Genomic DNA, 13,673 nt, shown 5'->3' on the forward strand with positions numbered 1-13,673 from the left:
AGCAATTCTTTACCAAGTAATTCATGTTATTTTTTTCTGAACTGTATCAAAATTTTGTTGAAGCAACAAGACAAAAGAAGAGGAACAAGTTACAGCTTCACAAAGAATGAACTACAACAGCATTAGTAGCACAACAACAACACACACACTTCTTTTGGAAGGTATCACAGTATCAAGGAGAATGAAAATAAGCAGTAATGGGCCACAAAAATCAGAAATTTGGCCTCAAGACATTCTCCAAAGTCCAGCGGCAAAACAGAGCAGCCTTTCATCCAAATGCTTTTTATAAAGACAGAGTTTCCATCCACAATCAGCCTACATGAGAAATTGATTTTAAAGAGCTCAGTTCCCTGTACAGAGCCTCCAATGTCTCATCCCATCAAGCCATCACTAGACCAGATGAGTCTTTTTTTCTTAGTAAATTAATCTAGAGGATATTGCGCTCTTTTCATCTCTGACTTCACCACCAATGCCCCTCTGGGCATGTAAACTGCCTTCAAAATCTTCGAGGCAACCTGCAGCAGAGGTGCAACAAAAGGGAGCTTGAATGTTCAAAGTTATGCAAAATACAACCAGTGACCACAATTGGCAGACCAGAGCAGTAGGATAGTCTTTCATTTGTTTGTACACACTTGCTCAGAAGAGAATGGGAAGAATTTCCTTTTGTTTTTAAGAAAAGAGAAGATTTTTCTCAAAAAAGTCGCCAATTAGAGTTACTTGCATCCTCAGATTTTACAGATTCCATAAGCACCAATTGAAGCGCTACAGTCATCAAAGGATTCTCCCAACCTTCAGGAGAGCCAATGGTGGCATCATATAGGAGGTAAAGGGATGAGGACAGGAAGGCATAACTTTTTTTTTTTGAGAAAAGATGTAAATGTTTATTAAAGAGTGAAGATTACAATACCTGGCTAAAAAGAACCTTCATCCACAACAAGGTGTTGGAGTGAAACGCCTAATTTAGCCTGAATATCCGCTAAATGATTTGCAAATCTAGGAATGTATTTCCAATTACATTGTAATTGAGAAATTAAATTACAAATATCATAAAAAAGATCCCAGTGCCGCCAAGAAGGTGCAGGGGACTTCTCACACCAGTTGATAACAATTTTTGAGTCACCTTCAATGCAGAGAGGGCCCACCAAATATTGCTTGAAATTTTTTAGCCCATTAAACAATCCAGAAAGTTCGGCAGTGGTGGAGTCAGATAGTCCAATTGGCCCAACGTAGGAGAAAAGAAGATTTCCATTTTCGTCATGGATAACTCCCCCATACACGGCAGGGCCTGGGCACCAATAAGCGCTTCCATCAAAATTTAATTTGAAATGTCCCATCGGAGGAGGGGCCCAAGTTTCCATAGCTAGAGGGCGGGGTGGGTATGACATATCAGCTATCAACCGCCAATTTCCTCATAAGTTGGAGCCTTTTAAATTTCGAAATTCCTTACGCATGAGTATCCATGTGGAAACTTGGCTCACAATTTTTTCAATAAGAACATTGCAAGAAAGAGATTTTAGACTAAATTTGCGGTTATTTCTTTCCTTCCATAAGGCCCAAATGATATGACTAATACAACAAGAGATAAGTAATTTTTCGAGCTTAGGGAGATGAGCACTAGTGACAATGAGAATTGTGGATAAGAGATTCTGAGAAGGGCAATATTGCAGACCGATTTTGTTGAGTAGGCCGGTCTAGATAGTGTAGGCATAGTTGCAATGTAGCAAGATGTGGGAGGCAGTTTCGGGGGAGGTTTGGTAGAAGGGGCACAGGGGGTCCTAAACAGGAGTTCCTCGACGGATTCAGGAATCGGATGTGAGGATTTTGTTTCGGCAAGCGCTCCAAATAAAGAACTTTGCTCGGGGTGGCGCAAGTAAGGACTACACAGTGGCTGCGGGTTGACAGGCTTGAGGGGGGTTGGGAGAGAGTAAAAAATTGTAGGTCGAGGCAGTAGAAAACGTACCTTGTCTACATGGAATCCAGATGAGTGAATCGGGTCCATTGCTGAGCTGTGTCGAGGATAGACAAGTGGTGAGATTGGAAGCCTCAAGTGCTTCAGTATCTGACAACGCTCTCCGAACATTTAAATTCCAATCTCCAGAGTTTGTCCGAAGTTCAGATATGGTCACATCCTTATTTCTTGTCAAGGAGAAGATTTGATTGTTGCAAATATTAATGCAGCTCGGCCCCACCCACCAATCTAACCAAAATTTTGTCAGACATCCTAATCTGATGAAGCACTTGACTGCTTTTTTGAATTCTAGAAGCATTTTTACAACTTTTTTCCATACGGGGAATCGATTGTTATATCTCCCACCTTCGATCCACCAACCAGTTATTTTGTTTGCTGTAGCAGCAACAATAGTCCACCAAATCAGATCAGGATGCATGTTAAATTTCTAGATCCATTTTAGTAACAAGGCAGTTAGTTGTTGTTGTATCACGGATCCCAAGGCCTCCCATGGCTATAGGTTTACATACCTCAGCCCATTTCACGAGGTTGTACTTCCTTTCACCGTTAGGCCCACCCCATAGAAACCACCTTTTAGGAAATCAATTCTTTTTCATACGGAAGCAGGGCAACGGTACAAAGAAAGGAAATAAGAAGGAATACCATGAAGGCAAGATTGACCAAACTTGTTAAGAGCGTCACCTGAAACATTGACGCTCAAGGACGATACAACATATGTGATTCACCATTTCCACGGATCACATGCTAGTGAAAGGAACTACCAAACAAGAGGTCTCCCTAGCAGAACTAAAAAGAGATAAGGATCTTTTGCTTATAGTCAAACCAAAATAAGTGAGGAAACCAAGGGCCAGAAAACCTTCAAAGTTACAGTAGAAGAGAGCTTCCACGGCTTCCACATATTCAAGAAAATGATGCAAGAGTAGTTGATCTTTACAAGACTAGCCATGAAGGGAAGATGCCCATCCACAAATTGGATTCAAGGGAAAGTCTCATAACTATATTAGAAAATGGATTGGTTATCCATAAATATAAAGAAAGTTTTCTTTTCATTCCGCTTCTTGCTCTCCAAATGATGAAAGCCTTGTCGGAAATCGCCGGTTGGGTTGGTCCGACCAAGAAAGGCATGGGAGTTTCGGTTTTGAAGTGAAAGACTAGCTATAAGGAGCTTGGACCCCTATGGAGTCAGGTAAGTCAAGCTGCTCTTTTTTCTTGAAAATTATGGATTTCTCAACTTAGAATGAAGAATTTTAAAGCATATAACAGAGGGAGAACCAAGCTTTGACCCTTCAAGAGGGGAGAGAGTCCCCACAAACTGACTGATGGAATAACCCATCCTTTGCAAGCTTATGTGCTAAACTATTCACAGCACAGAGCGTGCAACCAAGCACCTGTAGACAGCTATAAATTACATTGGTTTCATCAAACATGTCTAATCCTCCAGGGATGATGGGAGTTCTTTGCAAGCCAGTGGATTACTAACAAGTGTCCTCTACAACAGGTGTGCTGGAAAAGTGCTGTGAAATATAGCTTCTACTCCTGTGAGAAGGCCTTGAGTTCTGCTTCTATTGAGTCACAATGCAAGACTAGTTAATAAACTCTGTATACCCCCAAAGAAATGTAAGATAGACTGATAAAACAGCTAGCTTGTTTAAAGGCATTAGACTGTATAATTTTTTTAATAACATTTTTTTGACATTAGAAGGCATAATTGCTCCTCACTCAACATAAACCGCAGAATCATCTTGAAGGCCAAAACCAATCACATTTCTTTCTTTTTCTGAATGTTGATTACCCACGCACACTGCACCCTTTTTCCCATGGAGAGACTTGATCCCAAGACATTCCCTCCTCCCCCTGCCACAATGTAACCATTGAGCTAAAGGCAACCAACCATTTGCTATTATAACTCAATTTGTGTTCTTGGAACTGCTCCTCATTACTTCCATCCATGTCATTTTTAGACTTCCCCCCTCTCTTACAATTTGCTCAGTCACCATCACCACTACCCTGTTTAACTGGACTAAGTAACGGCCCCAACTTTTTCACCCAGCCACTCATTTCCTTCTAGGTCTCCAAACCCACTGATCTGAAGGACAGAAGACCAAGATTCAGAGAACATAATAAATAAAAATAAAGTTCAAGATGGAACATCAGTCTGAACATTTATGTATGTTGGATTGAGCCCAGTTTCATCCCAAAATAACTAGCCACTAAGGAGGTCTATTGTTCAACTTTATAACCAAATATTATTTCTTAACACTTTTCAATGTGGTATTTGTTCTCACTCACCACTTCCCCCACATCCAAGCTTACAAATAACGAGTCTGAGACATGGCTACAAACTCCTAATGAAATACACAATACACAAACTCCACCCAACAAGAGCAAACATCACATAAACAACTTGGGGAACAAAAATGGGCATCGGTTTACATACACATCTCGCTTTGATACCAACATTGGATTGAACCTGATTTCTATCCGAAAATGACTAGCTATTTGGGAAGCCCTATTGCTCAATTTTAGAACCCACTACTATTTCTTAACACTTTTCAATGTGGGACTTTTCCTACTCAACAATATCAAAATAGTGATGAAGAAGAGTAGTAAGAGCATGAAAAGAGTAGGAGAATGAGATAGCAAAATAGAGAAATAATCTTACAACTCAGGTCCAAACAATGAACAACCAAAGGGTCTAATATAGTATGCCATTATGTAACCAAATGCTACAAACCATAAAACAATGCTCTGTAAATGCAGATGTCCAATTTCCACACATGCTACATCTTTACTAATATTTATACCAGCTTTTTAAAAAAAAAAATAAGAAATGAGTTTTGTTAAGGAAGCTCCATTAAAGGAAAAGTTACATCATATGAAGAGAGAACAGATTTACTCTACCATTTTCTCCTGATGTGATACAAAGTCCTCTGGTGTTGGACATTGTTCACAACTGGTTAGTATGACTACTTTCTGATTAGTGACATTGTTCGAGAACATCCAATCACTATCCAGTAAATCAGTTGTTCAGGAGAAAAGAACTAACAAAAATGAGATTTCATCAACAGCCGGAAGGGCAACAAACTCTGCCAAATAGGGGAGGGTACATGTTTCCACCTTTCCTGATATCAGATGGAGCATTCTGCTTCTAATTCCTTTCCTTGGGCCAAACTACTCAGTAATTTCTGTCTCATCAAACTAAACAGTAGTCTTGTCATCAGAATGTTTTTTGTTTTTTTAAATTTAAACCCCCAGTAGTCAAAGATATGGGCTTCATTACAAGTCCCTGCTCTTTCTTGCACTGTCAGGAGCTTTCTATTAATGAAATCTATTCTCAATGTTATAAAAACTTATGTATATGTATATATATATATACACACACATATTATATTCATATATTACTTAAATATTATATACAAATCCCATGAAGTTTTCTTTTTTTCCCCAACCAAAGCAAAATAGTATGCACAAAAAATTTTAATAATATGGAAGTTTCTTTAGCTTTTTTAAGAAAATCCCTTTTCAGTCTGATAATAAGAAATCCAACTAATATTTGACACAATAAAATCAGAAGTACAAATTGAGAAGAGAGAGAAAGAGTGAACCTACATACCAAATACACTTTATTAGCTTCCTAATTGATAACAATAATTTGACACCTCAAGGATGCTCATGTTCTCCATAGCTCAAGTTAAACTAGAAATAGAGAACAATTGCTCCACAAAGATGTAGACCTATGCATCGAAAATATATACAATCAAATACGTCCAGAACCAACTTTGACCTCAAGCAAACATATAAAAATGGGTAGAATTATCATTAAAAGACAAGCAACTGAACTCTCAGAAATATATTTTTGCATCTTCAACTGAGTTATCTGATAAGAGTTAACACATATTTAAACTTCCCAATCCACCAAGATTAACAAATATCGAGTATAAAACAGTTCCTGCTATCCTATAACAGCACAAGAACACCAACACACAAGCCCCACTTTCCACAAGCAAAGTAAGCACCAACAACCATGATAATATCATTCACACATTGTATAAAAAAAAAAAAAAACAACCATGATAATATCATGTAGAGGTCCAAGTAACCCCCCTTATGTCAGATTCATAACAGTCACTGAACTTTCCCAAGTTCAGAAGCGATCTTTTGAATATAAACTTTCCCATTTAGGCGAAGCATCTAACTAGAACTCATCAAGAACTTCCACATCGTTGTAAAAATGTATGACAAAAGCATCTTTGTTTTTTATATTACTGCAATTTATAACCTGTAGTACTATATTCAACTTCCAGTACTGTAATTTGAGCACCAGGATGCACAATTGTACAACGTTTGCAGGTGATTCTGCACAAGCCAAAGCACTTCCACAAATAAATTTTAAAAAGTTTTGTTAAGCGCCTAAAAATATTGTTTGCCACCATCTTTTATTTTGAAGAGTGATATTTTGGATCTGAAGGCTTATTTTTTCCCTTTAACAGGATAGGTGCTTCTTTTCTCACTAATGATCCATCATTTTTTTCTCATAAACTTATTATAGGGAAAAGCTATCACATAATAAAGTTCTTTCTGATAGTGCCTCATGATTCAATACCTGATTTGGGGCCTTTATGCTTAAAAATTCACACTGTAACACACACTCAACATTTGAACTTACCATTGTTTACACCCCAGAAAGAAAAGGTAATAAATTTCGAAATTCCATGATAAAAAAATAATCAAAACGAACAAGGGATATTAATTCAGAAAAACACACTAGTAGAAAATCAAATAAACATGTTTTAATCATTCTGTAGATTTATAAGGAATAAAGAGTTAATTATATTACAACTGCAACATGACTTGCAAATTAGTGGCTCTGGATCAACCCACAGCATAAGGGCATTCCCAAAAAATAATACCATAAAAATGGTCTTTGAAACAGTTTACAGAGCATAAACTGCAATACATGACCATTGATCTATTCAGCAATTGGCAGGTAATTTCATTCTTCTATTGTCGACTCAATGAAACTCGCCAACGATGTGGCATCAGCCAGGCATGAATTAGAAGCCACATAGGAAGTGCAGTTTTTACTGTCTATCCCGGTTCCTCCCAATAGGAGCCATCGAATCCAATCTGTTATCAGCATACTTCGTTTTTAAACTCCAGAAAGAGAACCAGTCAGCATGTTGGACTAATGCCACAAAAGGAAGATCACTTCAACTATAACCTGTTTCCAAACTTCAGTTAACCCGTAAAAGAATTCAAAAAGTAAAATTGATGGAAAAATATAAGATAATATGTGCACTTTCCACAACAAGGTCTTTAAAACAAAACCAAGAGAATAAAAAAATTTTGGAAGCAACAGCTTACAGCAGAAGAATGCCTTGACTGTTGTATCAGTAAGAACAATCCTGTCTCAATAAATAATTCTCAAATGATTTTTTGCATATCACCATTTCAAATAAGATTGTCAAGAAGATTATTCATGTTTAAGGAGATAAATTTCTTAAGTATCATCAGTGGCATCAAGGACAGTATCAGATGCTCATATCCCAGTATTTCGCAGCTCTGTTTGATTTTATTGCTAATAAAACACAATGTATACAAATATAAGGTTCTGCATACTCCAAACCATAGCAGCCAAAAATTACAGCTTCCAAGAGGAACAGAAGTTGTGAAAACTTATATGAACATTCAATACTAAACACAAAGTTAATTAGAGGAATCAGGAGAAAAAAAAGACTTCAGATATCTTAATACATAATTCACCCAAATGATGAAATCAAAAGTTGAAGACTCCACACCACACCACACCACACAGAGCAACGGCAGAATATAAAAATGTGGACATAATGGCAGACATTCCTTAATATCGACAACAACCACAACAACAAAAGAAATTATAATTGAAGAAAAAAGAAAAAAAAAAACTGTATTCATAAGTCGCCAAAGTTAATCGTGTGGATATAGAAAATCTCTTAATAGATTCTTACCCTTTTATCTTATTATCCAAAAGTATTTGAAGAAGAAAAACCCACAACATTCGACACTGATAAGACAATTTATAGGAACCAAGAAAAGGACTTATGATCATTATGACTCACAGAAGTGGAATTTGCCTTTTGAACTTTGAAGTGGAGTTACGCCACACTCACCAGTTGATAACAGCGATCACTAATGAACCACGTAAAGTGCTAGCTGAATGCAACAGGTCCAGCAGTAAAACCAGAGTCTTGTTAGCTTCTATAGTTAGCTTTGCTGGATCCAACATTGGATGGCAACCTACTATACATGAGATGCTAAAATTCCTCCCTTTTCCTGTGTAAAAAAAAAAAAAGACAAAAGACACTCTAGTATACATGAGATGCTAAAATTATGCCATTTCTGATTAAAAAGATAACAAAAACACTAATGAATATAAACCACAGCATTTGGACACACACACGAAATCTAGTTTGAATATCCAACGTTACAAAATCATAAAAAACTTGAACTTAAAGTGAAATAAGAAAGACCTACTGTTAACTACAACACCTAATAAACTTTTTAAAAAAAAAAAAAAAGGATGTATATATTAACAAAAAGAATTACAAAGAAACCGGGAGCAAATCCCTAACAACAAGAGATTGCAAGGTTGCTTCTGACTTGGCAAGCACATCTGCCACCGAGTTAGCAGATCTCGGAATGTGAAACCAAATACAAGAAAATTGAGAAGCAATTTCAAGAAACAACACCTAATAAACTCTAAGAAGAACCTAAAAGCTAGAAGCAAAGAAATTGAAGTAAGAGAACTTTGCAAACGTAGAGCATGCTCTCTAACAAATATCACTTTTGCAAACAAGCACACAGTACCTTCTCTTAAAGGTGCTTCAGAATCCACAGCATCCCGTGTGAGATTTGTAATGTATATCTCCAAAAATTTGAATGCTAGTAACTTTGTACCAACAGAACCAGGCTGAAAAAAAGAAACTCCATGGAGGAGTTTGTGTCAGCAAAAAATTAAAATTGGAAGGAGATGATGGTGAAGTACGTACTGACATTCGTAATACAAAGTTGAGATTATTTCCAAAATAATAAATAAGTTTATAATACAAAATTCTCTTCCTTTCAGCATTTTTTTAAATGAATCTTCCAGTGTATTCCTATATTCAGTGGTAAACATAATGGGGCAGAAAAAACATCACAAAAAAATAGGATATTTGTGTGTTGTAAGTTCTATGAGGTGAGAACCAAGTCATTTGTGTATTAAGATCTATTAGGTGATAGTTTGCAATTTGTGCTCCATTGGGAGTTTGTGTCACATCTCAGGCCCGTTATGTAAGGTTGGACGTAAGAGGAAGTGTTGTCTTTAAAAAAGTTGAAAAGTGTTAAGAATAGTTAATGACTTATAAGGTTGAGCAATAGGCCACTTAAGTGGCTAGTCACTTTGGGATGGAACCGAACTCAACCCAATATGATGGTTTGGCTAAATGTGGTGTTTCTAGCCTTGTATTGCTAAAGAGTCATCTATGCCTCTTGATGCCCGAGGACCTCTCCCCTATTGACATATTACATATTTAATATCTTAATGAAACAATTCCAAATTTAAAAAAAAAATGTTATTGATGAAAGAATCAGCATGAATGAGATGGAAAATATGAGAGCCACGAAAATGAGAGATTTCAAAGTTAGCCATCTTAAGACCAAATATAGATGTCAAAACTTAAAATGATAATTAGAGAGAGTGCCAACCTAGTACACAATGAGAACAAACGTCTACCCAAAATAAACACCTGCTACCTAAGGTTGGTTATGCAAAAGGAAGTACAGTACAAGGGCAATGTAAATCCTAAAATAGATATAGGATGTCTCAAGTGGAGTTTAGCATCTACTATACATTATGATACGCATATGTGAAAAATAATGTTGGTAAAAATTTATAGCACAGTATTTTCCACATATGCATATCCAAAGGTGTTCTAGTATGCCCTAGGCAGGCAGTCAATATTGGATAAAGCTTAACTTTGACGGAATTTCTCGTCGGAATCCAAGTACTGCAGAAGGTGAGGTTACCTCTGAGATCATTTTGGAAAAGATTATTAGGTTATATTCTGCCCCATTTGGTGAGTATGATTCTACAGTGGCAGAACTTTGAGCATTATTGTGCAGCCTGAGGATTTACTGACAGCATTTTACCTTGCCTCTGGTGGTTGAGGGTGATTCAGTGGTGGTGGTGGTTAGGTGTCTCTCTACTGAACTTAGGCCACCTTGGGATTTCGTCTTTTGTATGATGAAGTATTGGATTTATGTGAGGGGCTTCAGTCATTGTTATTAGTTAGATAAAAGTCCATATTCTCCTCCTTTTCAGCAGCTTTTTCACTTTTTTTTTAAGTGATTATGGGCATTCATGCCTTTTGCAACATATCAGTACATAATTCTGAAGGGTGCTTTTAGTTTAGCTACTGCATTTCCAGAAGTGGAATACCTTTGTCTAGAACTTGTTGGGGATTTGCAACCTTCATGTTTGGAGATTGTGTTTATTTCTTGATATGCTTTCTTTCTCTTTATATCATGTTCCTTTTTGTCTTTATCCCTTCAATTTTATAGAGTGGTCTTTACATTTATCTTTCTTAATAATTCAAAATGAAAAAGAGAAGAGCTTATAGGATACACTTAAAGCATACCTCCATAGCAACTCCACAAATTGCATCCTTAAATTTTCCCATCCACAGCCACAATTCCTCCAGCCATTTGTCAACTGAATTTGATCGGTGAAACTGTTCAAAGAAAGATATGCTTGAGATTTCATAGGAGCAGATGGTACAGTAAGAGAGTGAGAATGGAAATTAAGCACTGTATTAGTATCAACAAGCAAGATTAAGTAGGACCTGGGACTATTCACTAACACATGAAATGTAAGAACCATCAAATAGATAACAAAATCAAGTAAATGGAAAGCCATTAGAACAAAACAACTTGGTCATCTAGAATTACAGAGGTCAACCAAAAAAATTCCAAAAAATGAATAATCTAAAAACCCAACAGTCCATATGTACACAAATGATAAATCAAACAAGAAAGACAATAAAACGGATCTCGTTTTCATTTAAACAACCTGCAGTGTCAATTCTTCCAAAACACTATAAAAGCAATTTGTTCCACTGGCAATAGATTGTTTAACAACTTCAGGAACATCATCTTTTAGGAGTTGCAACAATACAGGCATGAATATATGTGAGTGCTCCAAGGTCTTTAGAGCAAGCTCTTCCATCAACCTGCCAACAACAGACAAGTGCATAAGAGCTTATAAGCATGAGGTTTTGTCACTCTAAGAAGTTGCCCAGGCAATAGTTACAAATATTGATTTGATCTGAAATGAGAAAAAATTAAAACAAAAAAAAAAATAAAAGTGTTCAACAGCTCATGTTTCTGGAAATTACAGAGTTGCAGCATAAACTGCTAATCAATCACTTTCCTTTCATTACCCAAAAATAGATTCATCTCCCTTGCTTTCTGAAAGAAAAAAATTCCTTTCACCAAGGAAATCTAATTAGAAGGCAAAGTAGGTTCTCAACATAAATTACATATTGAATTGAAAAGGGACCCATTCATATTTTCATTAAACAGGTGACAAGGAACATGGGTCACCATAGAAGCAATGTTTGCAAACTGTTGTCACAGCCTCCAAAAACAAATAGCCTCATCATCACTACTCTACAAAAAGCCTTCTGCTTATAAAACATTGCTCTGAGTCTAAACAACACTACATAAAAATAACTGTGCACATGTCACAAGTCCACTTTAGTGACGAAAAGTTTCTTTTGAGCATCTATTTTCAGACATAATAATTTTGAATTCAAAATACCCCAAAATGTACTCGATGAGGGGCATCATAAAGAGCAAAATATATCATGAACATTGTGATCAGTCTATCTGATCAAATCCATATATTCCAAAGACTAACGAATATTGATCATAGAGGTGTGTAAACAATTGCTTGGGAACTTCGAAAAATATCTAATGGGAGATCTAGAAAATTACAAGGAAGGGGATCTCATGAAGAAAAGATAATTCCGTGACTCTTCAGAAAAAGAAAAGAAACAAAGAAACAAAGAAAGAAAGGATATTGCAAGACATAGAAAATCAAAGGTTTTAACTTGTGAAGTAATTCGCACAATCTACCTTGCCGATAGAACAAACACAATTCTTGCTTCATTCAAATAAATTACCCACAATTTCTTATTCTCCAAAAAACCTCTAGAGCTTGAGCAAACAAGAATGTGGAGAAGCAATGAGAATGTGCAAAGAGGGGAAAGAGATCTTCAGCTTGTGCAATTTGTGGTATGAGTGCTAAAGGTTGATAAGTTTATTTACCCAAAAAAAAAAAAAAAAAAGACCCCCCTGAACAAGTGGGAACTCCTATACCCAAACCCTAGTCTTAACCCAGGTCGGCGGGCCTTCATTCAGACTCGTGTTTAAGAAACGAATGGATTATGAAGAGATATACAAATATAATGAGTTATTTAGCTCAAATCTTAAGGATCACGAACAAAAACATGGCAATTTAACAAATTGTTATAACTCTCACTTGAAAAATATTTCTTTTCTGTATATTTTCTCTTTTTCTTTTACTTGAGCAATAAAAAATAGCAACACGAAGAAAAATTATAAGGATAAGGAGAGAAAAGAGAGAAGAAAAGGAAAAAAAAAAAGAGAGGAAACAACTGAATTGCAAAAATATACGATGCATGAACTCACTCGACGAGGCATTTTCTAACCAAGCTCTCCGATGACGACTGCAGGTCGACGACGTACGGAAACAGCTCCGGCGCAACGGACGGCTCTACTGAGTTGAGAATCTCTTTGGCCTGCTTCAGAGAAGAGATTTTCACCGCCAAATCACCATGGTTTTTGGCAGCAGCAAGAAGCGATAGCGTTTGCTCTCGATAAGCTCCAGACATGGCCGCCGCCCCCGTAAAATTTCGTCTTTCACTACAATTCTTCAGGAGAGAAAGAGCATGGAAGATTAAATTTTGTGGGGGGAGGTTTTAGGGTCTTCAAAGGTTTTCCTTTCCGCGCCCTCTGCAATACCTTTTTCTATGTGGCTCGAGCACAGCAAGCGCTTTTCACAATCTTCTCGTCAGTATATAAATATTTTGGAAATCATGAAAAAGTTTTTTCCTTTTTTTCCGCTCTTTTTATATTCACACACACTCGATCACAAGAAAAAATTCTTACTCGTCCAAATTCTGGCTAGTGATTATTAGATGATCGGGGCCGTCGATTATCCCACCAGCCGCTTAAATCAGAATTTCTATAGTATAGTCAGTCACCTCTACGTATCCCTATTGTTAATTCTAAATTTCGTATTAAAATACCAAAATTACCCCTATGAAGTTCTTTTTTTATTTACTAAAAATATTTATTTAAATTATTTTCACTACTCTAATACATAGTTTGTCGTTGATAGGAGTATGGATATAAGTCTATTTAAGCTAGGTGCGTATAATTATTAATTAAATCATCAAATTTGAATGAAATAATTTTATTTTTTATTTTTATTTTATATTTATTGCTTATTTAATCCACTTGTGATTGTATTATGTATTAAAATTAATTATAACTAAATAAAAAAATATTTTTTAAGATAAGTTATCAAAATACCCTAATATTTAATTTCAATTTTATAACTAAAATAAATATACTACATTAAAAACAAAGTAATTTACCA

General features: G+C 36.2%; 1 protein-coding gene across 1 annotated transcript in view; it reads right to left on the minus strand.

Annotated features, from left to right (window-relative positions):
* Positions 1–13,043, minus strand: part of LOC137953130 (uncharacterized) — a 34,174-nt gene extending 21,131 nt beyond the window's left edge. Inside the window, exons 1-5 of the mRNA XM_068800364.1 lie at positions 12,701–13,043; positions 11,058–11,217; positions 10,627–10,719; positions 8,816–8,918; positions 8,119–8,281 (exon numbers count right to left, since the gene is read on the minus strand). Coding sequence (XP_068656465.1) covers positions 8,119–8,281; positions 8,816–8,918; positions 10,627–10,719; positions 11,058–11,217; positions 12,701–12,903 — 722 coding nt within the window. The 5' untranslated portion in view covers positions 12,904–13,043. The remainder of the gene's footprint in view (positions 1–8,118; positions 8,282–8,815; positions 8,919–10,626; positions 10,720–11,057; positions 11,218–12,700) is intronic.
* Positions 13,044–13,673: the final 630 nt, after the last annotated feature.

The sequence above is a fragment of the Aristolochia californica genome, unplaced genomic scaffold (assembly GCF_029961685.1).
Source record: "Aristolochia californica isolate CCGP_79_NKW_82.1479 unplaced genomic scaffold, dmAriCali1.0.hap1 SCAF_16, whole genome shotgun sequence".
Taxonomy (NCBI): Eukaryota; Viridiplantae; Streptophyta; class Magnoliopsida; order Piperales; family Aristolochiaceae; genus Aristolochia; species Aristolochia californica.